The sequence below is a fragment of the Oncorhynchus masou genome, chromosome 10 (assembly GCF_036934945.1).
Source record: "Oncorhynchus masou masou isolate Uvic2021 chromosome 10, UVic_Omas_1.1, whole genome shotgun sequence".
Classification (NCBI taxonomy): domain Eukaryota; kingdom Metazoa; phylum Chordata; class Actinopteri; order Salmoniformes; family Salmonidae; genus Oncorhynchus; species Oncorhynchus masou.
Genome location: NC_088221.1, coordinates 48,712,620 through 48,725,796, shown reverse-complemented (window position 1 = coordinate 48,725,796; position 13,177 = coordinate 48,712,620). Strand labels below are relative to the sequence as shown.

Below are 13,177 nucleotides of genomic sequence, written 5' to 3'. Positions count from 1 at the left end.
AGACATCACTTTAATCGCTGAGGAGTGTGAATACTTGTGTAAATTCAACATTTCTTAACGGTTTCACTTTTTTCCATTATGGGATATTGTGTGTAGATGCTGAGAAAATAAATAAATGTTATCAATTTTGAATTCAGGCTATAACACAATGTGTAATAAGATGAGGGGTATGAATACTTTCTGAAGGCACTGTATCAATATGTCCTTATGAATGCATTTATTTTAGGCAAAAAACAATACTAGGCAGGGTAGCCTAGTGGTTAGAGCGTTGAACTAGTAACCGGAAGGTTGCAAGTTCAAATTCCCGAGCTGACAAGGTACAAATCTGTCGTTCTGCCCCTGAACAGGCAGTTAACCCACTGTTCCTAGGCTGTCATTGAAAATAAGAATTTGTTCTTTAACTTGCCTAGTTAAATAAAGGTAAACATAAAATGTCCTTATGAATGCATTTATTTTAGGCAAGAAAAAACCTGTCATACATGATTTTAATGAAAAGCAGCAAATATACTTAATATAATGTTTCACATTTCTTTAACAGACTCATTAATATGAACACGCAATAGAGCCCCACAGTGGACATAATACCCATAAAACCTAGCTGTCAAACACTGAAATGGTTCCAATAACTGTTTTCCCCCTACATTTTTCCCATAGTGGATTTTAGAACCACTTCAAGGTGTGTTTCATGTTGTCTTTCCCTGGTGTGACGTTGTTGGTAACCATCTAAATCTTTCTCGGACAAGGTGACTTTTATCAATATATTTGGCTCTATTTACGCTGATTTGTAAAATGCTAATTAGCATCAAAGTAGACATCATGCAAGACTACGAATCCCTGCAAGGTCTTCTTGCACGTCATCTCTGGCTGACACATTTGCGGTCAGCTAGCTAGCTACGAGCCACCTTGATTCAAAGTGAAAGATTATATAGAACAGTAAATGAAAATGTTTTAATATCTTTAACTAATATTTGTCTTGTGTATTTGGTCTTGTACATAATTCTATCCTAGTATCAGACTCACATATCAGACTGCTACCATGTGCCATGATTACTAGGGTAGTTTTTAGTAAAGAAAAAGCTGTATACAATGGGGGGGGGGGTTTGATACCCTGCTGATTTTGTACATTTGCCCACTGACAAAGATCCGTCTAATTTTAATGGTAGGTTTATTTGAACAGTGAGAGACAATGACAAAAAAAATAACCTGGAAAAAAACGCATGTCAAAAAATGTTATCAATTGATTTGCATTTTAATGAGGGAAATAAGTATTTGACCCCTCTGCAAAACGTGACTTAGTACTTCTTGGCAAAACCCTTGTTGGCAATCAGAGGTCAGACGTTTCTTGTCGTTGGCCACCAGGTTTGCACACATCTCAGGAGGGATTTTGTCCCACTCCTCTTTGCAGATCTTCTCCAAGTCATTAAGGTTTTGAGGCTGACGTTTGGCAACTTGAACCTTCAGCTCCCTCCACAGATTTTCTATGGGATTAAGGTCTGGAGACTGGCTAAGCCACTCCAGGACCTTAATGTGCTTCTTCTTGAGCCACTCCTTTGTTGCCTTGGTCGTGTGTTTTGGGTCATTGTCATGCTGGAATACCCATCCACGACCCATTTACAATGCCCTGGCTGAGGGGAGATTCTCACCCAAGATTTGACGGTACATGGCCCTGTCCATCGGCCCTTTGATGCGATGAAGTTGTCCTGTCCCCTTAGCAGAAAAACACCCCCAAATGTTACCACCTCCATTGTTGATGGTGTTCTTGGGGTCAAAGGCAGCATTCCTCCTCCTCCAAACACGTTGAGTTGATGCCAAAGAGCTCCATTTTGGTCTCTTCTGACCACAACACTTTCACCCAGTTGTCATCTGAATCATTCAGATGTTCATTGGCAAACTTCAGACGGGCATGTATATGTGCTTTCTTGAGCAAGGGGACCTTGCAGGAGCTGCAGGATTTCAGTCCTTCACAGCGTAGTGTTACCAATTGGTTTCTTGGTGACTATGGTCCCAGCTGCCTTGAGATCATTGACAAGATCCTCCCGTGTAGTTCTGGGCTGATTCCTCACCGTTCTCATGATCATTGCAACTCCACAAGGTGAGATCTTGCATGGAGCCCCAGGCCGAGGGAGATTGACAGTTCTTTTGTGTTTCTTCCATTTGAGAATAATCGCACCAAACGTTGTCACCTTCTCACCAAGCTGCTTGTCGATGGTCTTGTAGCCCATTCCAGCCTTGTGTAGGTCTACAATCTTGTCCCTGACATCCTTGGAGAGCTCTTTGGTCTTGGCCATGGTGGAGAGTTTGGAATCTGATTGATTGCTTCTGTGGACAGGTGTCTTTTATACAGGTAACAAACTGAGGTTAGGAGCACTCCCTTTAAGAGTGTGCTACGAATCTCAGCTTGTTACCTGTATAAAAGACACTTGGGAGCCAGAAATCTTTCTGATTGAGAGGGGGTCAAATAATTATTTCCCTCAAAATGCAAATCAATTTCTAACATTTTTGACCAGCGTTTTTAATGGATTTTTTTTGTTATTCTGTCTCTCACTGTTCAAATAAACCTACCATTTAAAATTATAAACTGAACATTTCTTTATCAGTGGGCAAACGTAAAACATCAGCAGGGGATCAAATACTTTTTTTCCCCTCACTGAGCTAGCTAGATGATATTAGTACCAGACCTGTATTATACCAGTGGATGTCTTTATTTAATCCCTTATTTCTGCCGACTTCATGAGCGAGGTGAAATCACTGCTGTATTAGTTCTGAGTTGCTTTAACTAACTTGACATGTTCTGTTGCAGATTAACTCGGTGCAGAATGTATCCATAAGTCACTAAGCATGTTAATTTGACAAATGCACCTGGTAACCCATCAAACGCCTGAACCCCAACAATTATATTGTTTTTAAAGAAATGTAAATAGTAAACAATGCACACATAATGTATAAACATCTGACTTGAAGTAAAGATTTGAGAGAAAAAAAATGTATAATCAACACCTGGGACATCAAAGAATGAAATATGATTACTTTGCGAGAGTGCACAGATTCTTCTGCTTGTCCGTTGTAGGAATTAGACAAATAACACCAATGTAAAACCAAGTTCACGTCGGCACTAAGAAACCAAAATACCCGGCTTTCTAATTGGTTGAACGGGACACCTGTATAACGACAACCAGTTAGCAAGTCGGACATTTCAGATTTCCGACTAGCATGTGAACTTGGCATGATTTACAAATGGAGAAATTGGATTTATAAGTTACATTTAAAATACTATGTCAACTCCTGGAGAATGAGAGACACTTAACAGACTTAAAACAAGGATATCATGTCTATACACAGCTTTGTCAACACCCTATATCGACACGGGTCCGTGTAGCCGGGTCTCACCCCAGCCACGTCGACACGGGTCCGTGTAGCCGGGTCTCACCCCAGCCACGTCGACACGGGTCCGTGTAGCCGGGTCTAACCCCAGCCACGTCGACACGGGTCCGTGTAGCCGGGTCTAAGCCCAGCCACGTCGACACGGGTCCGTGTAGCCGGGTCTAACCCCAGCCACGTCGACACGGGTCCGTGTAGCCGGGTCTAAGCCCAGCCACGTCGACACGGGTCCGTGTAGCCGGGTCTCACCCCAGCCACGTCGACACGGGTCCGTGTAGCCGGGTCTCACCCCAGCCACGTCGACACGGGTCCGTGTAGCCGGGTCTCACCCCAGCCACGTCGACACGGGTCCGTGTAGCCGGGTCTAACCCCAGCCACGTCGACACGGGTCCGTGTTGTGAGAAGCACATGTACCACTACATCCAGTCTGATCCCTAAAATAAGCAGCAACAGGAGGAGGAGGACAGACACCATTACACAGGTAGAAATAGGTTTAAAATGAAGAAACGGTACACCACAACCCTTTTAAACGTATTACTGAGTCTAGATGTTATCACGTCAGGAGAAGAACAAATGAAGGAAGCAGCATAGGGAAAATGGAGGTAGGCAGGGTTTATAGAGATACAATGGAGAGTTATGAAGTTGAGAGACCACAGGGCAATAAAAGGCAGTGTGGGATAAGGGGGCACTAGACTCTGCTACAGGGATGGTTGGCTGTGGAATAAAGGCACAATGGGTTGCTGGTGTGCTTCTGCACCCGTTTTAGGTTGTTGTCGGGGTGTGTCCCTCGACGTCATTCCATCTGTTGCAGTTTTCAAATCGTGGTCATCGTGTGTCTGTGAATCACAACCATTAAAGACGATGAGTGATCACAGTGTTGAGCCATACTCAATACAATGTCCGCATTTTGTTGCCAGGGTGGTGGTTTCCACTCTCTACTGTTGGTCCATTTTGAGTGTGTGTGGTCACTTAGGCCAGCACATCCATCAACCAGTACTGGGACCATTTTAGACTCTGTGGTCACTTAGGCCAGCATATCAACCAGTACGGGGACCATTTTAGACTCTGTGGTCACTTAGGCCAGCATATCAACCAGTACGGGGACCATTTTAGGCTGTGTGGTCACTTAGGCCAGCACATCCATCAACCAGTACTGGGACCATTTTAGACTGTGGTAACTTAGGCCAGCACATCCATCAACCAGTACTGGGACCATTTGAGACTGTGGTCACTTAAGCCTGTACATCAACCCGTACTGGGACAATTGGACAAGGCTCTAGCTCTTAAAAAGCTGCTAGACTCTTACAGTCTTCGGGTTTGCGTAATATAAAAGTTTAAATCGAAATGGAGGAAGTTAACAATCTGTGGCTTAAATTGAATTCAAATTTGACACCACTGATGAACAAAAGAATGCAACAAACTACTACACATATGAAAGACTGTACCACACAGGCCAGAATAATAGGCTACACATGGGGAAGAACAGCACCAGCCAATACTATTCACCCGACAGACAGGGCAGTTGTGGACCTGTGCTGCCTTAGCTGCAGTTTTCACTTCCATAGCAGTTCCCTTCGTAGCCACCTCCTTGGCATCAGTCAACATGTTCAACTTCCAGCTTGAGCGTGGAGCATGTGTTTTATATCCAGACCATCAATGAACCCCCCCCCCCCACCCCACAGCAATTTTGGCCAAATTACAGAATGACTTTAAAAGGGTGGACGGCCCCCGAGCCCAGCTCATAAATGATTATAATTCAATGCCTATCGCTGTAATTCACGATGTTGATTTATTTACAAGTCCGTTGTTCCAGCTGGGCTGGAACAAAACCATTCACACAATTCCTCACAGACTCACCCATTGGTTCTGGAATAAATAAGTAAAGATGGTGCAAATACGGTCTTGTAATTCTACCCCCAAAAACAAATGTGTGAATTCCAATTCATTTAAAACGCTTCGTGGAGTAAACACACTGACTCGAGAGGGTGCTGTAATCAGTCCATCTCTGAAACCCCTAAAAAAAAGCTGGACCAAAATAATACAGGCTAGCTAGGGTAGCTCCAAGTCAAGGTGTACTTGAAGTAGGCTACCCTTACGTTTCACCCACGGACACAAAGATCAAGAACGCCTAGCTTCACCAACTAAGTTGGCTAGTTAACTAGCAAGCTAAACTGTTGGTTTATAAAACCTAAACTTTATAGATTTTAAAAAAACATATTTCTCATTCATTTAAATGGCTATTGCTAATGTAGCCATTTAGCCAGGCTAATGTTGCTAACTTGCTAGCTAGCTAACAATGATTGGATTCTTACCTTAATGTGTGAGTCTTCCAGATCATCATGGCCCTGGTGAGTGACGTGACGCTTGAGACAGGCATTTTTTTAGTCCTGGGTGATAACACCAATGAGGCACTTTAGCAGCTTTCTTTTGGGGTTCAAATACAGGCAAATATAGTCACCTTGTTCGAGAGAAATTTACACTGTTATCAAAACGTCAAGCCAGGGCCTACAGAAGAACACAGCCCTTTATGCAGTGGCAGCGTCGCACCCTCGGTGGCGCCGGCAGCGTCGCACCCTCGGTGGCGCCGGCAGCGTCGCACCCTCGGTGGCGCCGGCAGCGTCGCACCCTCGGTGGCGCCGGCAGCGTCGCACCCTCGGTGGCGCCGGCAGCGTCGCACCCTCGGTGGCGCCGGCAGCGTCGCACCCTCGGTGGCGCCGGCAGCGCCGCACCCTCGGTGGCGCCGGCAGCGTCGCACCCTCGGTGGCGCCGGCAGCGTCGCACCCTCGGTGGCGCCGCAGCGTCGCACCCTCGGTGGCGCCGGCAGCGTCGCACCCTCGGTGGCGCCGGCAGCGTCGCACCCTCGGTGGCGTGCGACATAAAATAGTGCGACACTTGCCACGCGTGCGTCCACCATCACGCACATGTTGATTATTTTTTTTATATAAAATGTTTGTTCCAATACACACGCGGTCATGACATTACAGGATAAAATATTAAAAGCAACTATTAACTTACGGGGCATGTTAAACACACAAACATTCATGGCCATTTCTCTAGCTTGCTATTGAACATTGGGTTATTTATTGTACCTAAAATCCTTTTTGTTTGCTGAATTTTTGTAGAATTTGGACCCAGATTCATACCCGGATTGTTTTTTTTTTTTCTACTCTGACTATAAACACCTGCAAAAGCTGGATATCTAGCAATGCGTTCTGAGCCAATGCATTCTAACAGTCTAATAAATACATTTCATATATTGCTATTGCAAAAAAAATATATTAAAAAATTGGGTTGTGTTGATGAAGGTTTTAGGTAGGCCTACCATTTTTCTTTTTTAGAAGATGAACCAAAAAAAAAAAGTTTTGTATTAGTCTGTTACAGTAGGTTATATGTGGAGACGAAAAAAACCCACAAAACACACCACAATTCAAATCTTAAGACCCCAAATAAATTAATTATTACGTTATGGTCTGTGTTTTAGAAACCTTTCTTTTATAACCTGCTCTTTCTGAAATCAAAACGTCTTACCTGCACGACGGACCATTTTGGATAAAGTCGTTTTTTGTTGTTGTTGGTAAGTTCCGTTCCATGCAGTCTCATCACAAGGCAGTTGATAATATTGTCACCCGTCAGACTATTGTCAATTGAATCTTGTCTTTAGGATGCATCTGTTTTTATTATAGGCCTGGGTGTGAAATTAGTTTTGATATACTGTCGTTTTAGGTGTAGTTTCTATGGCAGCTAACTGGTGAAGGAAGGGGGGGGGGGTCTGACACGTCCTCCTAGAACTGCTTATAACACAAACCCTGTTTGCGATATCGAAATTCTAACAACAACAGTGTGTTGTATAGACTTATTTAGGAAAAGTCAAGGATGGGTGAACATGACTTTGAAAATGGTAATTAAAATGTTAAATTCTTCTGACTTCAAATTATGTTCTCTGAGTTAGTTATTTATATATATATATATGAATAATCTCCCCTCGTTCACGTGGGGTTGTATGCTCCTGAAAACTGAGTAGATGGGGAAAGGTGTGTCAAGTAGGACCAAGTTCTATTTTAGAGCTTGGCTTTGCTGACGTGAGTCAGCGCTGTGAGTAAAATAATTTTAATAACATGTACAGGTATGTGTAAAATGTTTTTGTCATTCCAAGTGTCCGGTGAGGTTTGCATGTTATAAACGTCTCTCGCTTGCAAAAAACTCTTCTTGTGTAATTCAAATGGTTTCTCCCTCCTCCTCCAGCTCCACCTTCCCCTGACCACTCCTCTGCCGGGCAGTGAGCTGACCAAGGAGCCGTTCCGTTGGGACCAGCGTTTGTTCTCCCTGGTGCTGAGGATCCCTGGACACGCCACTGTAGAGCCTGAACCACTGGGGGGCGTCCCCCCCGACGACTCGGCCATCACCCCCATGTGCGAGGTCACCGGAGGTGAGGCGCTGTTCGTGTGTAGTTTGTACCTGCCGGCAGTGTCTATGTAAGGCCATATGACAGTAGTGTCAAATCAACGTTTATTTGTCACATGCACACGATACAGCGGGTGTAGCTGCCTAGAGAAGGCCGGGGTGTAGCTGCCTAGAGAAGGCCGGGGTGTAGCTGCCTAGAGAAGGCCGGGGTGTAGCTGCCTAGAGAAGGCCGGGGTGTAGCTGCCTAGAGAAGGCCGGGGTGTAGCTGCCTAGAGAACGCGGGGTGTAGCGAGAACGCCGGGTGTAGCTGCCTAGAGAACGCCGGGGTGTAGCTGCCTAGAGAACGCCGGGGTGTAGCTGCCTAGAGAACGCCGGGGTGTAGCTGCCTAGAGAACGCCGGGGTGTAGCTGCCTAGAGAACGCCGGGGTGTAGCTGCCTAGAGAACGCCGGGGTGTAGCTGCCTAGAGAACGCCGGGGTGTAGCTGCCTAGAGAACGCCGGGGTGTAGCTGCCTAGAGAACGCCGGGGTGTAGCTGCCTAGAGAACGCCGGGGTGTAGCTGCCTAGAGAACGCCGGGGTGTAGCTGCCTAGAGAACGCCGGGGTGTAGCTGCCTAGAGAACGCCGGGGTGTAGCTGCCTAGAGAACGCCGGGGTGTAGCTGCCTAGAGAAGGCCGGGGTGTAGCTGCCTAGAGAAGGCCGGGGTGTAGCTGCCTAGAGAAGGCCGGGGTGTAGCTGCCTAGAGAAGGCCGGGGTGTAGCTGCCTAGAGAAGGCCGGGGTGTAGCTGCCCAGAGAAGGCCGGGGTGTAGCTGCCTAGAGAACGTTAGCATGTGTCCAACACAACACACAAGTACAGTATGAGCATACAGTGTGTAAGCCTCAACCTAAAAGCATAATACTTGAATTAAGCCAGCTGCCTTAATTGTCTAGAATGAGCCAGCACCGCCTAACCTGAGCCTACTGTGACCTACAGTGGAGCGGTGATGGGCAATAGCCAGGGGTGGTGTGGGCATGTGAGTTCTAATCACAGTGCAGCTTGGTAAATAGGACACAGTGAGTGAAAAGTGCTGATGGGGGTCAAGATTATGAAGTCAGGCTTCCTGCTCAATGCCACATGGGTCAGATGGGCAATGGCTTCAACTGCTGCTACTGGGACTCTACATACTGCTACCACTGGGACTCTACATACTGCTACCACTGGGACTCTACATACTGCTACCACTGGGACTCTACATACTGCTACCACTGGGACTCTACATACTGCTACCACTGGGACTCTACATACTGCTACCACTGGGACTCTACATACTGCTACTACTGGGACTCTACATACTGCTACCACTGGGACTCTACATACTGCTACCACTGGGACTCTACATACTGCTACCACTGGGACTCTACATACTGCTACCACTGGGACTCTACATACTGCTACCACTGGGACTCTACATACTGCTACCACTGGGACTCTACATACTGCTACCACTGGGACTCTACTACTGCTACCACTGGGACTCTACATACTGCTACCACTGGGACTCTACATACTGCTCCCACTGGGACTCTGCTACTGCTCCCACTGGGACTCTGCTACTGCTACCACTGGGACTCTACATACTGCTGCTAGCACTGGGACTCTACATACTGCTGCTACTACTGGGATTCTAGATACTGCTGCTACTACTGGGACTCTACATACTGCTGCTACTACTGGGACTCTACATACTGCTGCTACTACTGGGACTCTACATACTGCTACCACTGGGACTCTACTACTGCTACCACTGGGACTCTACATACTGCTACCACTGGGACTCTACATACTGCTACCACTGGGACTCTACATACTGCTGCCACTGGGACTCTACTACTGCTACCACTGGGACTCTACATACTGCTACCACTGGGACTCTACATACTGCTACCACTGGGACTCTACATACTGCTACTACTGGGACTCTACATACTGCTACCACTGGGACTCTACATACTGCTACTACTACTGGGACTCTACATACTGCTACTACTACTGGGACTCTACATACTGCTACTACTGGGACTTACATACTGCTACTACTACTGGGACTCTACATACTGCTACTACTACTGGGACTCTACATACTGCTACTACTACTGGGACTCTACATACTGCTACTACTACTGGGACTCTACATACTGCTACTACTGGGACTCTACATACTGCTACTACTACTGGGACTCTACATACTGCTACTACTACTGGGACTCTACATACTGCTACTACTACTGGGACTCTACATACTGCTACTACTACTGGGACTCTACATACTGCTACTACTACTCTACATACTCTACACTGGGACTGCTACTACTACCACTGGGACTCTACATACTCTACATACTGCTACCACTGGGACTCTACATACTGCTACCACTGGGACTCTACATACTGCTACCACTGGGACTCTACATACTGCTACTGGGACTCTACATACTGGGGGACTCTACATACTGCTACTACTGGGACTCTACATACTGCTACCTCTGCTACTGGGACTCTACATACTGCTACCACTGGGACTCTACATACTGCTGCTAGCACTGGGACTCTACATACTGCTGCCTACTGGGACTCTACATACTGCTACCACTGGGACTCTACATACTGCTACCACTGGGACTCTACATACTGCTACCACTGGGACTCTACATACTGCTACCACTGGGACTCTACATACTGCTACCACTGGGACTCTACATACTGCTACCACTGGGACTCTACATACTGCTACTACTGGGACTCTACATACTGCTACCACTGGGACTCTACATACTGCTACCACTGGGACTCTGCATACTGCTACCACTGGGACTCTACATACTGCTACTGCTACTACTGGGACTCTACATACTGCTACTACTGGGACTCTACATACTGCTGGGACTCTACATACTGCTACTACTACTCTACACTGCTACTACTGGGACTACATACTGCTACTACTGGGACTCTACATACTGCTACTACTGGGACTCTACTACTGCTACTACTACTGGGACACTGCTACTACTGGGACTCTACATACTGCTACTACTGGGACTCTGCATACTGCTACTACTGGGACTCTACATACTGCTACTGGGACTACTACTACTGGGACTCTACATACTGCTACTACTACTGGGACTCTACACTGCTACTACTACTGGGACTCTACATACTGCTACTACTACTGGGACTCTACATACTGCTACTACTGGGACTCTACATACTGCTACTACTACTGGGACTCTACACTACTGCTACTACTACTGGGACTCTACACTGCTACTACTGGGACTCTACTACTGCTACTGGGACTCTGCTACTGCTACTACTGGGACTCTACATACTGCTACCACTGGGACTCTACATACTGCTACTACTACTGGGACTCTACATACTGCTACTACTACTGGGACTCTACATACTGCTACACTGGGACTCTACTACTACCACTGGGACTCTACATACTGCTACTACTACTGGGACTCTACATACTGCTACCACTGGGACTCTACATACTGCTACCACTGGGACTCTACATACTGCTACCACTGGGACTCTACATACCACTGGGACTCTGCTACTGCTACCACTGGGACTCTACATACTGCTACCACTGGGACTCTACATACTGCTACTACTGGGACTCTACATACTGCTACTACTACTGGGACTCTACATACTGCTGCCACTGGGACTCTACATACTGCTACTACTACTGGGACTCTACATACTGCTACCACTGGGACTCAACATGCTACTACTGGGATCTACATGCTACTACTGGGACTCTACGTGCTACTGCTGCTACTGGGACTCTACATACTGCTACTACTGCTGTTACTGGGTCTCTACATACTGCTACTACTGCTACCACTGGGACTCTACATACTGCTACCACTGGGACTCTACATACTGCTACTACACTGGGACTCTACATACTGCTACCACTGGGACTCTACATACTGCTACCACTGGGACTCTACATACTGCTACCACTGGGACTCTACATACTGCTACCACTGGGACTCTACATACTGCTACCACTGGGACTCTACATACTGCTACCACTGGGACTCTACATACTGCTACCACTGGGACTCTACATACTACCCATTACTGCTGATTAGAGACTACACAAAATGGCTCTGGCTATTGAGGGGTGTTTGTATGTCTTGGTGAACAGTGGGTGAGTGTGTTCTAATGTCAGAGTGTGTGTCTCCTAGGTCGCTCCTACAGTGTGTTCTCCCAGCGCATGTTGAATCAGTGTCTGGAGTCTCTACTGCAGAAGATCCAGAGTGGAGTGGTCATCAATTTTGAGAAGACTGGCCCGGACCCCCCTCCTGGAGAGGGTGAGAGACTGTCCATTAATGTTCGCCTGGTCTCTACTGCCTCCCTACACACGGTCCCCTGGCCTCTACTGCCTCCCTACACACGGTCCCCTGGCCTCTACCACCTCCCTACACACGGTCCCCTGGCCTCTACTGCCTCCCTACACACGGTCCCCTGGCCTCTACTGCCTCCCTACACACGGTCCCCTGGCCTCTACTGCCTCCCTACACACCGTCCCCTGGCCTCTACCGCCTCCCTACACATGGTCCCCTGGCCTCTACCGCCTCCATACACACGGTCCCCTGGCCTCTACCGCCTCCCTACACACGGTCCCCTGGCCTCTACCGCCTCCCTACACACGGTACCCTGGCCTCTACTGGCTCCCTACACACGGTCCCCTGGCCTCTACTGGCTCCCTACACACGGTCCCCTGGCCTCTACCGGCTCCCTACACACGGTCCCCTGGCCTCTACTGCCTCCCTACACACGGTCCCCTGGCCTCTACTGCCTCCCTACACACGGTCCCCTGGCCTCTACCGCCTCCCTACACAGGGTCCCCTGGCCTCTACTGCCTCCCTACACACGGTCCCCTGGCCTCTACTGCCTCCCTACACACGGTCCCCTGGCCTCTACTGCCTCCCTACACACGGTCCCCTGGCCTCTACTGCCTCCCTATACACGGTCCCCTGGCCTCTACCGCCTCCCTACACACGGTCCCCTGGCCTCTACCGCTACTCCCTACACACGGTCCCCTGGCCTCTACCGCCTCCCTACACAAGGTCCCCTGGCCTCTACTGCCTCCCTAAACACGGTCCCCTGGCCTCTACCGCCTCCCGAAACACGGTCCCCTGGCCTCTACCGCCTCGCTACACACGGTCCCCTGGCCACTACCGCCTCGCTACACACGGTCCCCTGGCCACTACCGCCTCGCTACACACGGTCCCCTGGCCTCTACCGCCTCCCTACACACGGTCCCCTGGCCTCTACCGCCTCCCTACACACCGTCCCTGGCCTCTACCGCTCCCTACACACCGTCCCCTGGC

The 13,177-nt window shown here is 48.1% G+C and overlaps 1 protein-coding gene across 1 annotated transcript in view; it reads left to right on the top strand.

The window, feature by feature from the left end:
- ints6 (integrator complex subunit 6) overlaps positions 1 to 13,177 on the top strand; it is a 57,694-nt gene that overhangs the window by 15,290 nt on the left and 29,227 nt on the right. The window contains 2 exon segments of the mRNA XM_064976954.1: positions 7,621 to 7,804; positions 12,029 to 12,154. Of these exon segments, the coding sequence (XP_064833026.1) occupies positions 7,621 to 7,804; positions 12,029 to 12,154 (310 nt within the window).